The 12,920-nt window shown below is 36.5% G+C and overlaps 1 protein-coding gene across 2 annotated transcripts in view; it reads left to right on the top strand.

Moving 5' to 3' along the window:
* The window catches only part of SMC2 (structural maintenance of chromosomes 2), a 52,208-nt gene extending 49,155 nt beyond the window's left edge, over positions 1–3,053 (top strand). For both annotated transcript variants that reach the window (XM_060410813.1, XM_027964163.2), the window contains exons 24-25: positions 110–257; positions 1,121–3,053. In XM_060410813.1, the coding sequence (XP_060266796.1) occupies positions 110–257; positions 1,121–1,279 (307 nt within the window). In that variant the 3' untranslated portion in view covers positions 1,280–3,053. The remainder of the gene's footprint in view (positions 1–109; positions 258–1,120) is intronic.
* Positions 3,054–12,920: the final 9,867 nt, after the last annotated feature.

Below are 12,920 nucleotides of genomic sequence, written 5' to 3'. Positions count from 1 at the left end.
CTAAATCAGCACTATTCATAATAACAGGATAGCAGATTTGCTTCAGCGCTTTGGTAAAAAGTGGTAAACTCGAGTTTTGATGGTATTTCTGTCGGCCTTCTTTCCTCAGGTCTTTAGTGGCTCTGTCATTAATCCTGTCCATGCTCCTTTTCAAACCTGCCCCAATCTACATCCTGGATGAGGTCGATGCAGCCCTGGATCTTTCTCATACTCAGAATATTGGCCATATGCTGCGTACTCATTTCACACATTCTCAGGTAAGAACCAAAGAGAGCCTCAGAATAGTTCTAGGATTTGTTTTTCTAAAACTATTCTTTAGTAGTGGTCAATATATATAAGGAATTTAGGATTGAGGAATACCAAGGTGTTGTATATCTTTAAATATATAATTCTATTCAAATGGTTCCAGAAGGAAAGAGGCTTTCATCTCTTATTAAAGAAAGAGCCTGGAATTATAATTGCAGGTTATAGCCTGAAGAGGAGTCTATTTTTTTTGTCACTTGGAATTATTTAGCTTAATTATTTTCTCTAGCTAGCTGCCAGAAGATGCACAATCAAAACAAGACTTGTTTCAAAGATGTACCTGGAAAATATATCAGAAAGTCATGTGTCGTTTGATGGATATACTCTTCATTCCTCCTAAAATGCAGAGAAAAACCCTTGAAGCTAAAAACAGTTTTTTATTGAACTGTTGCTGCAGTAACTAGGGCTACCAAATAGATAAAGCATTGAACAGCTCTGGGGGGCTTCTCTTACAGTTATCATAGATTGTGTATTTATTATGGCAGGTTTTTAGCAGATAACAGTGGCATTTAGAGCTAGCAATAAGACAGTTGATACTAACTGGAGAAGATAGCAACAAGCAGTCAACCAGCAGGAAATAGTAACTTGGGTAATGAAGCACTCACAGTAGAATTAAGAGACTCCTAAAACTGCATATGGAAAGAATTAATTTAGGTGCCTAATGATAACTATTTATTATGTGCATTTGCTTAGAGCCCAGCATTTAAAGAGATAGCCAAATCAAATTTTTTCCAAATGATTCTTAACCACAGTATAAAAAGAGTGAACTTCACGGATGCTACAAATTTTTCTTTTATGTTTTCCTTTTTCCCTTAAGTTCATTGTGGTATCCCTAAAAGAAGGTATGTTCAACAATGCAAACGTCCTTTTCAAAACCAAGTTTGTGGATGGTGTTTCTACAGTAGCCAGATTTACTCAGTGTCAAAATGGAAAAGTTCCAAAGGAAAACGAATCCAAGTCAAAAAGACCCAAATGATCACACATGAAGTTAAAAGTAAAGATTCACTTCTTCACCTTGACCTGTTTTTTAAATATACACTTTATAAGAACTTGGGATTCATGTTGTTTATATAAAAATTTAATATTGTTACCTAACCCATTTTCTCTTCCTTATATAATCAGTTATAACTGAGCATAAATTCCTCTTTTCTGAATCAGTGTTAACTATGGTCCAATTACTGTAATTGTGATTTTATGTATGTCACCAAGTGTTTTTTCTTACACAAATCTTTTCTATATTAGGGAGCCTGAGATACATAGTTGGTGGTAAATTTTGTATGTAAGAGCAAAATTACCAAGAAGCAGATGAAATTATATTACAGAATAAATATAGCTGATAATTAGCTTTTAATAGCTAATTCCTAAATTAATATTAGTGTTTTCTGTTGCTAATAATGTCACTCAGGTAAGGAAGAATCATATAGCAAGTAGCTGGACCAACAGAGGGAACACAAAGCTGTTAGCCATGCACTGAGCTATTTTGTTTAGTTCCTTGAAGACAGTGCCAGGTCTCTGATTTAGACTCAAATAGAAAGCAGATTTTTAAAAGATTCCTGTTATTTTAATGATGTTTGAATATCATATTATGCTTAGTAATTGGTCTGTGCAGTCTTTTTTTTTTCGGTCTTTATGAGTATTTTAATAAGAGCTTGGGAGAAAGGTATCCTCTGCATGCTGCTCTCTGCTGCAGGTTTATCTGAAGTCTCCTAATATGGTCAGAGATGTTGTTAGCCTTTTCATAATCCAATCAATAACAGTCTGTTGGTGAGTAAGAATATAGGAGCCAGCAGACTAAACCAAATTAATCTTTTTCTTTTAGTCAGATACATATGTAAATAAATAGATTCATCTGTTTTACCAAAAGGACTCAAAATTTCATGACTATTTCTTAGTGTCCTCTGTTTTCCAATTCAAAACCACAGTTTCCTTTTAAGATTTCAAAAGATGGCGCTAACAAACAGCATAAGAATACTATTGGTAAGACTCTTAGTATCTCCTAGTTTATCCCTAGAACCATGTCTTCCAAACTCCAAATCTTGAAAGTTCTGACGTGATTTAACTTGACCTCAGGTATATTATTTTGGCCCCACATTTCTTCTTACTACTTGAGTTTTTGTTCCTTTTTGGTATCCTTTTCCTAGTATATGCTCATACTTCCTGGTCTTGGGTTTAATATTTCTCATCCTTCATCCTCATACATAGCTGAGGATGTCAGGTAACACCCAGGTAACTGTGGGGCACATTGGAAAGATTGAATATGGAATTAGTTCTGTCCTTTGTTGGAGGAGACAAAGCTATAAATGCTGAGTTACAGGAAGGCCCAGTATTGTATACGGTAGATGTAAGTATGGTCGTGATGGTTTAGTCACTTAAGTCATGTCCAACTGTTGTGACCCCATGAACTGTAGCCCATCAATTTCATGAGATTTCTTTCCAAATGTATTGCAAATTGTTTGCCAAAAAGAATTAATTCACACTGTTGTCAATATAGTATACCTGTTGACTCCATCATGGTCAGCAGTGGCTGTTAATTATAATGATTCTAATTTACTAGTTATAAAATGGTATTTAATTTCTATATTAATTATAATTTTGTAAGTAATTTGTAGGATTGACTGTTTTACCATATGTGCTAATTTTATTTCCTCTGCCAACAAATTTTCTATTTGTTTGCTTTTCCAATTTTTGTCTATGTATATAATCTTGTTTTTTGATGGAAATCCTCTAATGTATTAAACTTTTGTGAGTAATGTTGTCATTATTCTTTAATTAGAGGGAACACATTAAGGGGAATGGGAACATTTGTTTCACAGTAGTATGAGTAACTAGTATTTGAGCTTTTTCTATACATCAGACACTGTATTCATTCATGTTTTCACACTTAATTCTCATAATAGTCCAGTGAGGTAAATACTGTTATCATTAGCACTATATAACTGAGGAAACTCAGTTGAGCCGTGAGGTTAAGAAACTTGCCCACTGTGTTAATACAGTTAGTGACTAGCAGAGCCAAAATACAGATCTTACTGTTAGTCTCTAGAACCTATTTATACTCTACCTCTCTGATAGCTTGAACATCTGCATTTGTTATACATAGTAAATTTATGAGATGTCTGGATGACTAATATATACCATGTGAAACTTAGGGAAAAACCTCAAACATTCAAAGAAAGGATTCCTTGCTTTTTTGTTATTGGGGTTTCAAGTATGCTAACAGCAAATTCCAAAACAAAGATGAGAGAATCCCTCTTCTACAATATATGGTGGAGTAATTTAACAGGCTAACACTCCCACAGTCATGTCATTTGCAAATTAAGGAAGTTGCTTTTTTTTTAATCTGTTACCTTTTTTATTCTGCCTTATTTTCACTGGCTTGAACTTTCAGCTCCACGTTGTATGTAAGAGTGATGCGAGCTGGCATATTTGCCTTTTTCTCAGAATTAGGAGGAAAGCTTTTCAGTCTTTCACCACTGAATATAATATTAGTTACAGGCTTTTGGTAGATATTCTTTATCACCTACCTTAATATTTATTCTAGATAAATAAGAATAAAGCAAACCCAAATTAGAAAGATGGAAATAATAGAGGGTAAAAAATCAACAATTTATAAGAGAAAAATAAGACAAAAATTGATGAAATCAACATTTGTTTCTCAAAAGAGCAACAGAATCAGTAGCTCTCTAATTAGACCAATCAAATAAACCAGAGAAACTACCAATCACTAATACCAGGAATGAAAAAAGAGTTGCCACTATGGATCTTAATTAAGGATACAAATTATGACCACTCTTCTGTCAGTAAGGTTGACAACTTAGGACAAAATGGGAAAATTAGGAACATAAAAATCACTGGAACTGCCACAAGAAGAGACAAAATCTGAATAGCCTCAAAGTTATTATCTTCCCACAAAGAAAACTCCAATCCCATATAGTTTCTCTTGTTATTTCTTCCAGTCATCATTACACAAAATTTTTCAGAAAATGGAGGAGGAAGAAATAGTTCCAACTTATTTCATGAGGTCATCCTTGTTCTGATATTAGAACTAGACCAAGACATTACAAAACAAGAAAATTACAGGACAATGGTCCTCATGAACAAAAATCCTGAAAATATTAGCAAACAATCTAACATCTATAAAAAATAAGTCATTTTCAGATTTTTTCAACAGATGGAGCTGACATATATGGAAAACAAGCACTCACCCTTTACAACATACATGAAAAATAACTAAAAATGAGTCATGGACCTAAAAGTAATAGTCACAACACTTCTAGAAGACACTTTTAGTGGTCACAGATTAGGCAAAGATTTCCTAGGACAAAAAACAAGGCATTAAAAAAAAGAAACATTACATTGAAAATCTCTTCAAAAGACAGGAAAACAAAAACCACAGATTCCGAGAAATAATTTGCAGTGTGCTGTGCTTAGTCGCTCAGTGGTGTTCAACTCTGCAACCCCATGGACTGTAGCTCCTCTGTCCATGGGGATTCTCCAGGCAAGATCACTGGAGTGGGTTGCCATGCCTTCCTCCAAGGGATCTTTTCAACCCAGGAATCAAACCTGTGTTTCCTGCATTTCAGGCAGATTCTTTACCAGCTGAGCTACCAGGGAAGCCCTTGCAATGTACAGTTAACAGAATAACATACGAAATGAAGAAAACTGTTATTCACATGTTCAGTATTTGCATGAATGGTGCGAAATGGTAGGTGAAACTGCTGTCACTTTAGTTTAAATCAAGGCCACGTGGTATAAGTAGTACCAACTGCATTCACTACCATGCATTTGAACTTTTTAAAATGGCATTTTGAGTGTATTTAATAAAGCTTTAAGAGTTATTTTATATCTCAGCTTCCTGAGTACATGTCTAATAATCTCAGTGATTAAATGTGAGTTATGTATAAAGCACTTACGTTGCATATCAAAACATGATGGTTATTTTGCAGAAATTGAATTATTTCAGTTGGGTGAAGAAACTTTTTTCATAGAATTCCACTTTTACTTGAAAAGATAACTTAAAAACAAACTTGGTATTTGTTAGACATTTCTCAAAATGAACAAACTGAGCCTGTCACAAGAACCTAACATACATGTTGCAAATAATTGTAGCTTTGAAATGAAAATTAGAATATTGGCAACCTTGTATTCCTCATTGTGAGCCTGATATCAGTTCAATTTCTAAAGACTTTTCTGATAACACTGGTGGCAAAGTTAACATGGGTTTTTTTAAAAAAATATTGTAGTATGAAATGTATTAGCATTTTGAAGATCTTTGTAACTCAATGAATGGTATTTTTCAGTGACCAATATGTCCACGTTAAAAAATCATGGATGGGTAAAATAGCCATTCTAATTACAGGAAAGACTGATGATTTTAATATTACAAGGTAGAACTTTTGGTTTCAGATTCCACATTGCAACTGGCTTAAGAAGCTGTCACTTTTTGTTGTTTGTATCAAGAAAGAATATCCACATTATCTAATATTCCTCCTGTTCCCAACTCCGTGTTTATTCTCAACTCTCGACAGGAAATTTGAATAATTTGTTCAAAGTCATACAACTAGAAAGGGGTGGAGGCAGAATTTAGACTCACACTGTGTGGCTGAAGAGCCATATCCCATTATGATGTAACAAACTATGAGTTGGGTATACCTAATGCTTTGTACCTGGAGCTGAGAAAACATACTATTTTGCATTGCCAAGATTCTTAAACTTGTCATGCATGGGTCAGAACAAGGAGTGATATATTTAAATCCATTGTGGAGAACAGATTGCCGATTAGGTCTAAGGATCTAGTGAAATACTATGGTTACTAATCCCTAAATCTATGACAGAATGGTAGGCAGAAGCTGTCCCTTTTCTTGTTAATCAATTAAGGATCAGAATTTTCTTCAGTGGCCTGAGAGAAAACACAATTCTTTACAACTTTTCTTATGCAGATTATAGGATGAGCTCAGTTTGTTGATGGTCATTAAGCATCTAAAGTTCTTTTAAACTTCAAGGTTCACTCTTGTTCCATTCTGCATATTGGTTCTAGTGCACATTGCTACCCTATGTAAACATTTTGGCATTCTAAGCTCTCTAATTGCCCACTTGAGGAGTTACAGCCTATCTTAAGCTAACTACTTTTATGAAGGATCTCTACTACACCCAATCTGCAACAGTTGCCACTCCTGAACACAGCCCTCTTCATGTTTTGCTCATGCTCGTCTGTGTGGAATAGTCACTACACCATCCTACCAACAGTGTACCCATTCCCCAAGATTCTGCTCAAAAGTCACCACCTCTGGGTTCTTCTCTATTCCCATTTCCCTCAAGTGTCATCCAAAAAAAAAAAAAATCCAAAAGTGTAGTAATTGAACACAAGTCTTAGTTCTAGTAGATTATAAACAGCTGAGTGCATCTCTTAAGAGCTCATAACCTATTAATGCATTGATCACAAAGATTATTTGCTAAATAGTATCAGTTAAGTTCAGTCACTCAGTCGTGTCCAACTCTTTGAGACCCCATGAATCGCAGCACGCCAGGCCTCCTGTCCATCACCAACTCCCAGAGTTCACTCAAACTCAACGTCCATCGAGTCGGTGATGCCATCCAGTCATCTCATCCTCTGTTGTCAACTTCTCCTCCTGCCCCCAATCCCTCCCAGCATCAGAGTCTTTTCCAATGAGTCAACTCTTCGCATGAGGTGGCCAAAGTACTGGCGTTTCAGCTTTAGCATCATTCCTTCCAAAGAACACCCAGGGCCGATCTTTAGAATGGACTGGTTGGATCTCCTTGCAGTCCAAGGGACTCTCAAGAGTCTTCTCCAACACCACAGTTCAGAAGCATCAATTCTTTGGCACTCAGCTTTCTTCACAATCCAACTCTCACATCCATACATGACCACTGGAAAAACCATAGCCTTGACTAGACGGACCTTTGCTGACAAAGTAATGTCTCTGCTTTTGAATATGCTATCTAGGTTGGTCATAACTTTCCTTCCAAATAAATGAGTGACTGTGAAGAAGGCTGAGTGCCGAAAAATTGATGCTTTTGAACTGTGGTGTTGGAGAAGACTCTTGAAAGTCCCTTCGACTGCAAGGAGATCCAACCAGTCCATTCTAAAGGAGATCAACCCTGGTGTTCTTTGGAAGGAATGATGCTTAAGCTGAAACCAGTACTTTGGCCACCTCATGCAAAGAGTTGACTCATTGGAAAAGACTCTGATGCTGGGAGGGATTGGGGGCAGGAAGAGAAGGGGATGACAGAGGATGAGATGGCTGGATGGTATCACTGACTCAATGGACGTGAGTTTGAGTGAACTCCAGGAGTTGGTGATGGACAGGGAGGCCTGGTGTGCTGCAGCTCATGGGGTCGCAAAGAGTCGGACACGACTGAGAGACTGAACTGAACTGAACTGAAGGAATCATAAAAGTTAAAGATGGACCAGACCATGGTATTAATCATTACCACGCTGTATGGATTATCAAACTAACTAGAATGAGATAGATTAACTCATATTCACTCTGAAAAGTTAGTTACATTTTGTCATGTAACCATGCAGTCTTTTTGTCATGTTACATGTAACCATGCAGGATTTTGTCATGTAACAATGAAGTCTCACAGCAAAATTTTATAAATGAAAATTTCATGCTAGAGATTTTTCCTCCAAAGAAAGAAAATTGATAGTGTCAGCCCTTTTATTATCTGTTCCTTGCTATTCTGTTTCTATAGGTGTGAAAAGTATATAAATTGTTTAAACCATTGTATTCCAAAGTTGAAAGGTTTTTATTTCATACCAACTTTAATCAAAAAGATAATTTCAAATCTGTTAGTAAGAGGTATAGAAGTTTGCTTTATTGGTAATTACTTAGTATTAAAAATTCAAGGCAGATGGTAATTTGAGAAAAAAAGTCTAAAAGAGACTTTTATCCTTAGATTGCTTCCAGCTCAGCCTAAGGAGGCAGGTGTTAAGTACATCCTGATTACCTGTGCTTTTGGGGACTAGAAACAGCATGAGTAATTTACCTTTATAAATAATTCCAGTGCATTAGCCATATCTTCCACTCCCTCTCTCAAGTAATTTCCACTAGGGCTAAATGGACCAAAAATGCACTGTGCTGCCAATCGATGGGCCATGTTCTTTCCTGGTGGGTTGCTATTGAAAAGGTTAGAAGGTGAAATGTAGATTCAGAATAAAGAGAGAAAAGGAAGGAGGAAAACAAGCATATTGACTGCACATGGTTTCATCTCTTACGTATTTTAACAAGAAAGTTCCTGTGATCATTCTCAGATGATAAAAACAGGCACAAAGAAAGGCTGCTGCTGCTGCTAAGTCGCTTCAGTCATGTCCGACTCTGTGCGACCCCATAGATGGCAGCCCATGAGGCTCCCCCGTCCCTGGGATTCTCCAGGCAAGTACACTGGAGTGGGTTGCCATTTCCAGAAGTTAACTTACCTCAATTATGGTGCCACAAAATCAGAATTTGAGAATGTCTTTACTTGCAAGGTTCATGATCTTTCAACTGCGCAACTGTTTCTAAAATATTATTTTAAAATATAAAATTATTTGAAAGAAAACCCTTTCCACACAAGACTTAAAAATGAACATAACTTTGAGATGAACCCCGTTTGCCCTCCATTTTCATAAAACAGTAAAATAACAAAAAAATACAAAATAAGCACAAACACCACGAAACAAAGTTTAGCTCAATAACATCTAATAAAAAGTTGGCTTAAAGCTCAACATTCAGAAAACAAAGATCATTGTATCCGGTCCCATCACTTCATGGGAAATAGATGGGGAAACAGTAGAAACAGTGTCAGACTTTATTTTGGGGGGCTCCAAAATCACTGCAGATGGTGATTCCAGCCATGAAATTAAAAGACGCTTACTCCTTGGAAGGAAAGTTATGACCAACCTAGACAGCATATTGAAAAGCAGAGACATTACTTTGCCAACAAAGGTCTGTCTAGTCAAGGCTATGGATTTTCCAGTGGTCATGTATGGATGTGAGAGTTGGACTGTAAAGAAAGCCGAGTGCCGAGAATTGATGCTTTTGAACTGTGGTGTTGGAGAAGACTCTTGAGAGTCCCTTGGACTGCAAGGAGATCCAAGCAGTCCATTCTAAAGGAGATCAGGAATGCAAGGGATTTCTGTGTGTTGATTTTATATCCTGCAAAACCAATACAATATTGTAAAGTAATTAACCTCCAATTAAATTTAAAAATTGCAATAGAAAAAAAAGATCAGCCCTGGGTGTTCTTTGGAAGGAATAATGCTAAAGCTGAAACTCCAGTACTTTGGCCACCTCATGCGAAGAGTTGACTCATTGGAAAAGACTGATGCTGGCAGGGATTGGGGGCAGGAGAGGTTGACAGAGGGTGAGAGGCTGGATGGCATCTCTGACTCGATGGACGTGAGTTTGAGTGAACTCCAGGAGTTGGTGTTGGACAGGGAGGCCCGGCATGCTACTATTCATGGGGTTGCAAAGAGTCAGACACGACTGAGCAACTGAACTGAGCTGATGCAGATAAAGGTGAAATAGTTACTGCTTAGGGTGAGACTTTGATATTATCTGAAGAGCAGCATGTTCACACAAATCTTGTAATCAATCATTTTCTCACCATTTTCCTCTCTTCACCACCATAAAACCTTACAAAGCATGCTGTAGTGTCATTTTCTCATCACCTACTAGGTGTCCATATTAAGAATACTTTAATTTCATATCCTATTAAAATACCTCTAGTTCATGCTAAAGAGAATTATAGAAGTATTGGGTTGGCCAAAAAGTTCATTCGGGTTTTTCCCTAACGTGCTACAGGAAAACCTGTTAAGGAAAAATTCAAATTAACTTTCTGGGCCACCCAATATAAGTGAGATCACCATGCAATGCTTAAGATGCAAGTTGCTGAGATGAGCCCCAAATATGTTCTTATTTTTAAACTTACCAAAATAAAAGCACAAACACTTAACCAAGAAAGCATTACAGACCTGAGAATGTATCCCTAGAGATCTTGCAGTTGCAGTTTGAAAAAGACTGCAATCTAGTATATCAAAGATATACCTGCATAATTTGTACAGACAATCTTTATTCTCTGACAAAGGCAAGGATCTTCTCACAGTAGCATTTTTTACTATCCACACCTGTGTTCCACCGTACTTTATGTAGGATAAAGCTTTTCCACTTGAATGGTAACAATTTCAGAACACCCTTTCTGCCCATTATTTTGGGACTAAGGAAAGTGAGCCAGAATAACTTTGCTATTTGGGGTCTAATTTTTAATTTCTCAAAGTCCTATAAAAATGTCAAATATAACCTATTTATTATGCCTTTTTCATAATGTGAAATTGATAATACCAAACTGTTAGGATAGAAAAATTAGAACATGGTACATGCTTGACCTTTCTTAAAATATACAAGGTACAGGGAAAACAAAGTGTTAAACTGTATTCCCATTAGCATGTGGAGACAAGATATGGAAACAAGTGTCTGTTAATGGATGAATGGATAAAGAAACTATCACACACATACACTGGAATATTATCCAGCCATAGAAAGAAGGAAATCTTGCCGTTTGCAACAATACGGATGTTCTTTGAGGACCTTACACTAAGTGAAATAAGTCAGACAGAGAGAGACAAATACCATATGATCTCACTTATAGGTAGAATCTAAAACAAAACAGAAAACCTATGCTCAAAGAGAACAAATTGGTGGTTTCCAGAGGTAGGGGGTGGGTAAAATGGCTGAAGAGGGTTGACAAGTGCAAACTTTCAGTTACAAAATAAATCATGGGGATGTAATATACAGCATGGTGATTATAGTTAATACCATATTATATTGATATATTTGAAATTTGATAAGAGATCTTAAAAGTTACATAAGAGAAAATTGTGTAACTGTATGATGTTATAATAGGCTTACTGTGGTGGTCACTTTATGATGTGTACAAATATTATGTTGTACAACTGAACCTGATGTTATATGTTGTATAAGATGAAACTGTTTTGCCTCATTTTTAAAAAACAAGCTGGAAAAGTGGTCTAGGACTGGAATGAGGAAATTCTGATTTTCAGCTGTCCTCAACAAATTGATTTGAATGGACTGAAGGGAAAACTGATGCTAGAAAATCTAATCAGATATCAAGAGAATAAAACTGAAACTTCCTCCTAAAATATATAAGGAAAACAGACAAAAATTATTCAAATGTGTTACGGCCCCATTTAGAAATTAGAAAATTTAGCACAATTCTAACAAGAGCAATGACCAGAGGTATAATTAAAATGTTCCTGCATTTTAGGCAAAATTGTTGGAAAAGGAACCACACCTAATGCCATCTGGGCTTTCTGATTTGCTTTTTATTACAAAGTCACCATCTATAGCTAAATAGTTTATAGTTTGATAAACTCAAACTCAAATTCATGGTGTGAAAACTGTCAATTCACTACCTTTTTAACTCCAGGCACATTAATGAAAACTCACTGTAACTTTTGGTCCCCTCTGCTGTCTAAACCACAGACATGATGACAAGCTTAACTCAGTAACCTGGGACAGAAATAAGGGTTGGCTTACATTAGGTGCTTCGGCCTTAGAGTCTGGGTAACAGGACATCAAAATCGACAAGTCACTTTTTTTTCTTTTCTCCCTGCCTCAGGCACTCTCCTCTTTTTTCCCTCCTGACCCTACCTGCTCAAGTCTTGCTGACTAATTCTTCCATTTTTGCCTGGCCTTCTTTTAATGTTTGATGGCATGCTTTTGCAGGTAGGTCTTTGCCAGAATTTCCACAGGACAGTTTTTCCCCCAAAGCCGTGTTCCTACTTCCCTCCCAGGTTCAGTCTCAGTGTCTAGAACTACAGCCCACACTAAGCCTTTCATCAAGCCTTGCATCATCTGCATCTGCTTGTCTGGGAAGGAAATCTGGACCTTTAGAATATTTTTAAGTACAAATAAGCTAACAAGCAATTGACTCACACATGCTTTCTTTCTCTAAAAGAACATCAAAAGTTTTTGAGAATAATGCCAACTAATCTAGTAATTGCAGAATCCCTTACATCATTGATGCTCTCCAACATGTCACAGGGAAAATTATCAAATAATCCAGATAAAAAGGCTTGTTGCACATTAAGTTTATAAATGTAGCAACGGCCACAATGGAAGAATTTCTCAGCACTGACTCTTTGTGGGTGATAACAAATTAACGGGTTGGTGCAGGTTGTGACAGATTCCACTAAAATTGCCATTAGCAGCCTTCATGTTTTTAACATTTTCTTTCCTGAGAACACACGCTCAGAGATTTTCAGTTCCAGTGTTTAGCTTCTTACCCAAATTATCACTCTTAATACAAATTCCTGTTTGCACCTGAAAACACTCAATTTCACCTGGTATTTTCTTATAGCAAGTATGTATTATTTAGTGTTACAAGGTTTCAAAATGAGCTTATTAAAACCCACACCTTCTTTTTGGTTGATATGACTCAGAAAACAATGAATCGGCAGCAATTATTTGGAGAGAATGTGGCATCAGTTCATAGATCACTTTTGTTAGAAAATATGACAGGAGAAGTTATCTGTTGAATATAATGTTTATCCACTGGATCACAGAAAAAACAAGGGAGTTAAAAAAAAAATCTACGTC

Source organism: Ovis aries, chromosome 2 (genome assembly GCF_016772045.2).
Source record: "Ovis aries strain OAR_USU_Benz2616 breed Rambouillet chromosome 2, ARS-UI_Ramb_v3.0, whole genome shotgun sequence".
NCBI classification, from domain to species: Eukaryota; Metazoa; Chordata; class Mammalia; order Artiodactyla; family Bovidae; genus Ovis; species Ovis aries.
The sequence above is the reverse complement of the archived record's forward strand: the minus strand, read 5'-3'. Positions and strand labels throughout refer to the sequence as shown.